The following is a 9,608-nucleotide window of genomic DNA, read 5'->3' on the forward strand; positions in this document are numbered from 1 at the left end:
CATATGGGAGGGTAAAATGTGAGAGCACCTTCTGTCCATACTGTAGGAGTAGGAGAAAATATCTTCACTGCTGGAACGTGCGTAGAGCCAAAGAGTGTATGTGTGTGCATGGTGCATCTCAAAGAGATATGATTTATGAAGAAACTGATTTTTCTCATCCAGTGTGGTTGTCAGGGATTTGGATCTAGGTGGTATCATCCACTGAGAAGATAATAACGGTAACCTCAATTACTGTAGCAGCAGTCATGTCAAAGAGCTTTTTTCTCCTAAACTCTGCATGGAGTCAGCCCAAATAAGCATCCTGAGGATCTTTATATTTTATTGCTCTCCTCCTTCAGTTTGATTTGTAACTACATTTCCCCATTAGGCTGAAGATATTGGATATCTGGATGAGCAGATCATGGCTCTGCACACAGAGATTGTAGAGCTTCAGAAGAGTCCGTACGCAAGGCGCCAAGGAGAGGTCATGGAGAGCTTGTGAGTCCTTTGTTTATTATTTTTATTGCACATAAATGGATTTTGTGTATTTCAGTGTCTGAGGGTTTTTTTTTTTCCTCTGTTGGTGGTTCCATCAGGGCTTTTGAAACGCACTCCTTGCTTTTTGCAAACTGCGAGTACGGAGTAGTTTGCAATCGGTTTAAGATCATTTTGCTGCTAAAGGGGAAGATCCCACCACTTGTGGCTGTACATTCCTCATTCCTCTTGAAGTTCTAATGATCACTTGGCAGCATCATAAGGCAGAATAGGACACTGCTCTGTCTGAAAGCTAGCTGTGCAAGAAAGATTAGCATTCAGTCGCAGGAGTAAACTCATCTAACTTACCTAACTTACCCTGCAGCCGCACAATTACTAGACGTGGAGAAATATGGAAAACACGGCTGGGGAGGACAGGACACTTCTCTGTCACTGACTATGAAACTTCATCTTAGAAGAGGATGGGCCTAAGATATATCTTGGTCTCAACTGAAAAATGCAGAGGATTTATTTTTGCATTAAAGAACGGTGAATTTTATAGTGTTGAGTGAGAAAATTATGAAATTGTAAAATCCTGTTAAATATCTTAAATGTGTTTTCAAAGCAAGGATAATTAACAACTCGTGGATACTTGAACGTTTGAAAACTTTTTTAAAAGTATTAAAATATGAAAGAGCTAAGTGGTATTACTGATCTGAAGAAGATGTAGGAAGCAATTACTGTAGTTTGGGCTGTTGCTGGGAGCACAAGTGACAATTATAAAAGAGAAGGATGAAATAGCCACCAAGATTAAATAGCCACTAAATCTGTTGTTGGTAAGAGCTCTTCTGAATGACTCTGAGTATTCTGGGAAGAAACGTGCCTGTTCCTGGCATGTTCTCCCCCCTCCCTCTTTGCAGAGCTGGATCAATTAAGTTGCTTTTCATCCATGTGTACTTGCAGGAGCAGCAGAACTGATGCACAGGGAAGGAAGTGGTGGAAGGGAGAAACCACCTCTTGCAGCAGTAGCCCGCATTCAGAGCAGCTTAAACTGATCATGAATGTGCCCCATAAAACACTGTTTTTAAGCACTTTCACCACTGCAAACCCAAGGCTGTATCAGCTATTTGCAAGGTGCTTAAAGTGTGCCCTAAGCTGTCTATTCTAGTCTAAAGCTACTCCTCTTAATGAGGAGTGAAGTGGAGAACAGATTGGGGCTCCTGCTCTTTAGTTTTTGGGGCTGTAGCAAAGCATGCTGCAGAGCACTAGCTTAAGGTTTGATGTCCACAGCGACGAGACACACATTGATCCTGGGTGGTGTCTCAAATTTACCTGACAGTGCTGGATGCTAATGTTCTCTTTTTCCCAGTGCAGCAAGAGTAAAGAGCCCCTCTCCCCCATCCTTGGCTGATGCAGGAGTTTCAAGAAGGATAACTATCCAGCACACTAGAAATGCTGACTTACATAAGCAGAAGCAGCTTGCATGATCTCTTGAAACAGTATTGGGGTGATCTAAGGGCAGTTAAGGGGAAGAAGAGGCCTGCTGAGGGCCCAAAAACAGAGTTAGAACTGGCTAAACTGCTACTTGTTTTTGACAGACTTTTGATTTAGAACAGTGAAGATTTGTTCAAGGGTGGCTGCTTTTGAAATATTTGAAAGAAGTAACATTTATGTAATGGGAAGAAGAGAAACACTGTCCTCTTGTTTGTGATGCAGCTGTCTCTTTCCATTTGCAGAATATCACTGTAAAATTCAGACAAAAAATACAGAACAGGAACAAGAATTTCTCAGGCAGTTGTGCAGAAGTACCTATAGTTACAAAATGAAGTTTCATAATTAAGGATACCACGGAAGGAAAACACAGCTGAGCCATGTGAAAATTTGAAACTGAAAATAACCTCCAGTTGGTATGGTTGTCTGAGAAGAAAATGCGTAATCAGAGGAAAAGAGAGATAGCTTTTAGGGAGGAGTTGGTGTCCATCACAGAAAGACCATCCCTGTGTTTCAAATGTCATACTGGTATACTAGCTATAGAAGAAGGTGGCAGCTCCAATGTATCAGGTTCAGCAAGGCCTAACTTAATTGTAATTGCTTTTTTTCTTGAGTCACCTGCTTGTTGATACATGTATGAATCATTTTCTTCTTTTTAAAGGGAACAGAGAGCCATAGACCTATACAAGCAATTAAAAACAAGACCTCCAGGTATGGAAGGAGATGGTTCAAAGACTGTGTCACACTCATACCGCATGACTAATTTTTCTGAACTCAAACCCAGAAAATACTCTTTAGTAGGAGAAGGCAAATGGTTGTATTAAAGTTAACCAGACTCAAGGGCATGCCTTAAGCTGATTTCTTCTTTTTGCTGAGCCTAGAGCTCTCCCAAATTCCTGTGGCCCTGTTCCTCAGCCCTGAGTTTGTCTTTTGGTTTTCAGACTTGGAGCATCTGCCCTGAACACGTGTCTGCCTTCTGGCATTCTCTACCTTTTATCCTGCCCCATGCTTTACTCCCCCCATACATGGGAAGAACTGCTGTTCCTCTATCGTCGCTCCAACCCAAGGGCAGTCTCTTTTCTCCCTCTCCTCTTCTCTCTTAATTATGCTGGATGGAACCCCATGTTTGGGGATTATTATGTTCTGAACGTGGTAACTGCTGAGCGGAAAGATTTAGTTACTTGTGCACTTGGCAACTACCTGCAGTCCTTATTGAAGCCAGTATCTAGACAGCAAGAGTGGCTGGAATTGTATACGTTACTGCGGAGAGAAGATACCTTAAGGAAAAGCTGTGCCTAATGACAGATTTTAAGATGTTTCATTGTGTTTCAGTTTGTTTGGCTGCACTCCTTAAGTCAAATCTTTCCTTGACTCTGGGCGTTTGCGTCCGGAGTGGCTCCTCGCTGAAGAGCATTTTACTAATGTGGTGATTGATGGCCCTTCCAGATCATGCCTACAGTGACAGCACGGACATGGTGAAGATCATTGTGCAGACAGTACAGAGCCAAGACCGAGTTCTCAAGGAGCTCTTTGGCCATCTCAGGTACTTTATGCAGAAAAAAACCCAAATAAATGCAAATTGCAGCATTTGTAGCTTTGTAGCAGGAAAACCATGCAGATCAGAGCCCAAAAGCTCTATCCACAGGTATACATTTCTCATAGCAATATTAATTCTGCTCCTTTGTGTCTGTGTTGAATTTCCACTTACTTTTTTTAAAATGTATAGTTAATAGAGAAGGGGAGGAGAATGCAATGGCTTGTACTGTTAGCATTCAAGAGTTCACTTTAAAATCAAAAAATTCTGCCAGTGTTTAGGTTGGGATTAAAATCTTACGGAAAAAAAAAAAAAGAAATAGTGTAACAACTGAGAAGATACCACAGTTTATTAATTCTTCAACCAGATCAGAAAAAACGTCATTTCACAGATCTCAGTAGTCAGCGAAGTGTGATTTAGTTTTATTTTCATGTGTGGCTTATGCTTAGTAATCCCATAAAGAAAATTGTTAGCTATGGTATGGTCAGCCCACAGAGACCAACACAGACCAGAGAAGATTAATAAAATACCACGGTTAAGTTGCTGTGCTGTCCATTGTCATCAGGATCAATTTTTGCATTTCAGATAGGAAGAGCTTATATTGTGGGTATTAATAGTAGTGTCTGCCTGCTTTCTTGAGTCTTAACTGGACTTGGAAAAGTCCAGGGGTCCCTCCAGTCTCGCAGGTTTTGCACCTGCAGCTATCACAGTGCTGTGCTAAGAGAAAAGGGTGTTCTGACAGAATTTTTCTTGAATCCCAAGGTGAGGCTTTTGGTTTTGCCAAAACGTATTGCCACATAAGCTGGGAAGTAACTTTGTATTTGTTTTTTATTATAGCAAGCTCTTGGGCTGTAAGCAGAAGATCATTGACTTGCTTCCAAAGATTGAAGTGGCTCTAAACAACATCAAGGAAGCTGACAACTCAGTGATGCAGATGCAGGGTAAAAGACAAAGGGAGATATGGCATTTGCTGAAAATTGCTTGCGTAAGTAGCTTTTGGACTATTTGTTTGCTCTTCCTTTCCAGTGCAGGAGCCACAGGACATCAAATGAAACTCTGAAGAGACGAAAAAGGGATAACTTCCACACAATGATTGATTTTACTGTAGAGAAGGGACGTTTAAGATGCTAAAAGTTGACACAGGTTTAGAAAGGGAGTAGACAAATTCATGGAAGAGAAACCCAGTAGAGGAGTCCTTGGTCCCAGTAAGTCATCAAACTGCAAATTGCTGGTGGCTGGAGTACGGTAGATGTGGCACGCCGTGCCATGCGCCTTGTTTTTATGTTCCCTGAACATCTAGTGTTGGCCGCTCTTGGAGGGCATACACTGCGATTGGTGAACTTCAGCCTGATGTATTAAACCTATCATGATTTTAGTGCTGTAAAAGCGAAGTAGGTGCTTTCCTGGTTAGTTTAAGGTGTTTTAAGACTACACAACTTTTTCTGCATCAATTATAGTGACTGTACAGCTGAAGCGATCTCCTCATTTCCACATGCCTGCATTCAAGGTCAGCACAGGGAACATGTATGTCTTTCCCCTGTCAGGAGAGTTGCTGCTGTGCATGACTCGCGGTTTGGGACATGGCACCGCCTCCTAATTCTTCAGTGTAGAAGACAAGCCACGTACAACAGGGGTGACTTACGTGCAGAGGCTTTTGGTACCAGCTATTTGCAGAACTGCGGAGAGTTGTATCGGCTGACTTGCCAGCCACGGGCATGGCCTAGATTGTGTGTATATGTTACAAACAGTACTTAGGTTTAATCACAAGTCTTGCATACAAAGTAATTAAGCCTGTCTAAATTGTTCCTTTGTCCGCCACAGCAGATATATTTCTTTTTTTCTAGACTCAGAGCTCTTCTCGATCGCTGGTAAGCTCCAGCCTGGAAGGGACAGCCTCAACTCCAGCAGCCACGTGGCTCCCACAGAGCTCCTCAGGGAACGTAGCTCACCCTCTGTCATCTATGGCAACTCCCGAAGATGGGTAAGAGCTGTTGGGAAAGGAGGCCACTGCAGAAAAGTCAGCGTAGCCATTCTGTATGCAGACACTCTGAAACCCTGTCGTCTGCCACTGGAGTCTCCAGTGCTGAGGGGGCCTGAGGGGCATGACTTCACCGCATCCCATGTGGTGGTTTTTGGAAACGCTCGGCAGGGAGAGTTTTGGCATATTAGACTGTCTCTGAAGGCAACGTTGCTCAACTCCTGACTGGAATTCTAGTAACTGGCCATACCACAGCAAAATGCAGCAATGAGGTTTTGAGCCAAAATGCAGTTTCTTTTCATGCCCTGGTGCAAGTTTTCAAGTTCTGGTGCAAGTCTCAGATAAATCAGGCCATATTTAGTGCTTCTTACAGCTTCAGTGATTTTAAAAAGTCTTAATTCAAATGGAGGTCTGAAGTTGGGGTCAGTACTAAGCAAACCATCTGGTTCAGTATCTGGGGGCCTTTTATCCTTCCTAAAAATGTTTCATTAGCTCATATGTTACTAATGCTCTAAAAAATCAGGAATTAAGTTGAACTCTTTATTCAGAAACCTCCACTCTCTCGTCCTGAGCAAGTTCCACATACAACTCTCAGCTAAAGCTTGTGATCTCTAGCTAGCGCGATGCTATTCATTTCTTGCATGTCATGTTATTCTGTCTTGGCGTTGGATTTGGTTATTAAGGCCCCTCTCTCTCAGCCAGTGCTAGCTGAGTAAGAGAGTTGTCAGGAGCTGAGGGGGGGTTTCTCTTTGCTTCATTAGCAATTTTACTTCCAGTCAGCATAACAGAAGGGAAGACGCCCTTCAAAGACTGCTTAGCCCTCGATCCGCAGCAGTGCTGGTTTTGTGGGGGCTGGGGCAGGGGTTGCGAACATCGGCATCAAACCATTTGGCCGTCTCTTTCTTGTTGGGTGGTCAGGGAAATACCTGGGTTCTGAAGATACACATCTTCTAAGCAGGCTTTTGCTGGAAGTCAGTTGATTTTTCTGAAACCCTGAGCAACGTTTTCCGCTTCCTCTTTTCTGTCTGCTGCTGTGGGGAAATTTTCGCCTCTGAGTAATGTGGTGTGATCACCTTTTAATAGGTGCTTTCCTGAGCAAGGTGCCTTTTGGATCGCCTCAGAGCTCCTCTTTGAACCATGACTTCACTGTAGAAGGCACTGTACAAAGAATCAAGAGGTGTAAACCTCATGGGGAGCGGGCAGTGATTTCAGGCCCCTTGTACTCGGCTCTCTTTCTAGGTTCTGTTAAGGCTGAGTTTGAGTGTGGTTTGTGCAGTTCCTCTGTAGGGAAGGAGAGCAAATTCACGCTTCCAGGGTGGGGATCTGCAGGATGCCACCTCAAGGCATGTTTTTGTGCCCTACAAGGTAGCTCCTGCAATTGCAGAGAATTCCTATAAATCGGTTTTTTGGGTGGTTTGGTTTTTGGTTGGGTTCCCCCCCCGCCCCCCCACCAGTGCAGAGCCTTTTGATGTTGGTGTTACTTTGTGTTTTAAATCTGTCATCTTATGCCTTCCCTCCCTGCAGGGAAAATTTTGTCCATGTGATAGAAGAGAATCTGAATTACCTTGAACTCTTCAGCAGTATTTTGCAGGAGGCGAGGCAGGAGCAGAACAACAGCATGATGGTAAGTCTGTTGATGTATCTCTGAGAACCTGATTTTTAAGAGCCACAGCAGGGTCCTCTAGGGGTGTGGAGATCTCCTTAAATAGGGTCACTTGTGATGATGTGAATTGCTGTGGCTGGCATGTGGTGTCTGTCGTCCCTCCTGGACCCCGCTAACATGCCGGTCCCTAGGGAGGGTAGCACTTGGTGCTAGTGTCAGCCAAGTGGTCTGCGTGGCGGAGTGGGCTGCTCTGTGGGACCCCCTGGCTGGTAGCGCTTGCTCTGAATGCTGGTTGAATTCTCAACTGGAGAGTCCTGATTTGTGTCCCTGCACTGGAGTGGGCAGGGTTCTCCATTTCCAGAGCCCTTTCCTGATTGTTAACTGAAGCTCTCCTTATGGCAGAAGTGGGGCTTTAGAGTCCTAAGAAGGTTCTTTGCTCAAATTGGTATTTGAAATAGCAAGAAATGACAAAAGTAAATAACGATCATCCAGACATTTTGACGCAATCTGAAACGCTGTTCCTACTAATTGAGGCCAGTAAGTTACTGCTCAGAAGAGCCTGGTTACCAGAAGAATGAAGAGCACCACAGGATACCGGTCTTTTAGAAGAGGCTCTCAGCTGATTTTAGAGGCTGTATCATAGAAGCACCTGTATAAATATAATGAGAAAAGGGTAGTTAGGCATGTAGATTGACTGGTTTATAATGGAGAAGAGTCAATACGGCTTCTGTTAGCATGAGATTGTCTCACAAATTTATTGCAGTCCTGTAAAGAAGTCAAAGATCCACCGATATCCTGTAACCGGGATTTTCAGAAAGCTTCTTAAAGATCTCCTTAGGGTTAACTTCCATTCTCATGGGATAAAAAAGTTGAAGCTGTTTACCAATTGTAATTGCTGAAATAACAAGGAACAGAGGGGTTGGGGAAATGGAGGTTGTTGGGGAAACGGAGTTCTTATAATTCATAAATAATTTAATTCATAAACATTTTAATGTTCTAATGTTTATGAATAATAGTAAACAGTGAACTGAGAGTTTACTGGAGTTACCAAGTTATTTGGGATGGTGAAATGAAAACTTACTAGTGGGTGTTGTAGATGACACTGTAATAGCGAGGGATTGAGCAATATGAATGGGGAAATGAAATTAGCTACTGATTAAGGCATAAAGTCAGTGGGGAAAACAGCCTTAATTATGCATACCCTGGTCTTCATCCATTGGTTGATGAATGCTTTGTTTGTCTTTGTTCAGTTCTGGCAGGGTTAGTATCAGTTGTGTAAAACAATCTTCTCTCCTGTCTTGTCTCCTTGCTGTGGCTGGAGATGAGCGAGAAGCCGTATGACTGGCTTCTTACCTGTTTAATCGTCCGCGTCTCTGTCATCTCCTCTATCTCATTCCAAGCTGCAGCATCTGTCTCTGGCATGTTTTAGCCCAGAAAGATTATTCATTGTTGTGGAATCACTCTCGGCAGATCAGCACCTGTTTTGTTATGTTTGGTTTCTTTCCCCTTTTCCTTGCATCAGGGGACAGAAGTTAGGCAACGGGAAAGCAGCAGAAAATGGGATTTGTCCTTTTCAATTCACTTGGGAAAAAACAGAGGAAAAAAGAATGAATACCTATAAGAACCTTTTCTCTATTCTTGCATACATTTGACTTGAAGCCTTTCTTTCCCGTTCATTTGTGTTCTTGCACTACCAGTACATCCCGTGGTGCACCAGGAACCCCGTAGGTTTTGTGCAGGCACAAAACGTAATTTCCAAAGCAAGTACAGTCTGTGATGTGCCTGAGCACTGCAATAAGTATGGGGGATTTTGTATCGGGGGCAAACGGAGTTGTGAAATCGTGAGCTTACTTTCCAGCTGTTAGATCAACATGACTCTTTGAGAAGAGAGAGGTGCTGGATACTGAGCGTCCTTTGCTCACCTTTGCGTCGTTGGAAGTGTACGTTCAATAGCCGTTTCCTGCACTTCAGTTGTTTCCTTGCTTCTTCTTTCAGAGTTTTGATTGGAGCTGGCTGAAATAGCCGAAGGAGCCGACGTGCTGCTATCTGTAAAGTGCCTGCATGCTGAGAGGTGGCTTGGCAGCCTTCGATGTGACGAGCTGAGGGGACTGGTTGATCCATCACCTTGTGTTTTGCAAACGGCAGTGGAGTTGATTACAAAGGGGGTGGTCAGTAGCAGATACACCATTGGCAGTAACAAACAGCGCTTTACAGGCTGCTGCCTAGTTGGGCTTTCAACTAAACAAGTAACCTGCTGGTTGGAGACGCACCTGCAGCGCCCGCTGCCTTCACCTGTGGTGGCCACGCGTGGGGGCCGCCAGCCGTTCGTGTCTGGGGGAGCCGGCGCTGGGGGCCTGGCAAGAAAGGACGGAGAGCGAAGGGCAGCACCTGCCTCGGGGCCGGGCCCTGCTGCTGCCCCGGCCCTCCCGCCGCTTGTCACGTCTCCTCACGTGTGTAATATGAATGTATAGACTATATATATATATATATATATATTTTAAATAGAATTAACTGCAATAAATGCTGTGGAGAGGCTCGGTGCTCCCTCG

At 44.0% G+C, this 9,608-nt stretch overlaps 1 protein-coding gene across 5 annotated transcripts in view; it reads left to right on the top strand.

Annotated features, from left to right (window-relative positions):
* CHUK (component of inhibitor of nuclear factor kappa B kinase complex) overlaps positions 1 to 9,566 on the top strand; it is a 31,425-nt gene extending 21,859 nt beyond the window's left edge. For all 5 annotated transcript variants that reach the window (XM_075154008.1, XM_075154011.1, XM_075154010.1 and 2 more), the window contains 7 exons: positions 368 to 477; positions 2,606 to 2,655; positions 3,391 to 3,487; positions 4,316 to 4,463; positions 5,323 to 5,459; positions 6,981 to 7,080; positions 9,055 to 9,566. In XM_075154008.1, the coding sequence (XP_075010109.1) occupies positions 368 to 477; positions 2,606 to 2,655; positions 3,391 to 3,487; positions 4,316 to 4,463; positions 5,323 to 5,459; positions 6,981 to 7,080; positions 9,055 to 9,081 (669 nt within the window). In that variant the 3' untranslated portion in view covers positions 9,082 to 9,566. The remainder of the gene's footprint in view (positions 1 to 367; positions 478 to 2,605; positions 2,656 to 3,390; positions 3,488 to 4,315; positions 4,464 to 5,322; positions 5,460 to 6,980; positions 7,081 to 9,054) is intronic.
* The last annotated feature ends 42 nt before the right edge of the window (positions 9,567 to 9,608 follow it).

Source organism: Calonectris borealis, chromosome 7, assembly GCF_964195595.1.
Source record: "Calonectris borealis chromosome 7, bCalBor7.hap1.2, whole genome shotgun sequence".
In the NCBI taxonomy this organism is placed as follows: domain Eukaryota; kingdom Metazoa; phylum Chordata; class Aves; order Procellariiformes; family Procellariidae; genus Calonectris; species Calonectris borealis.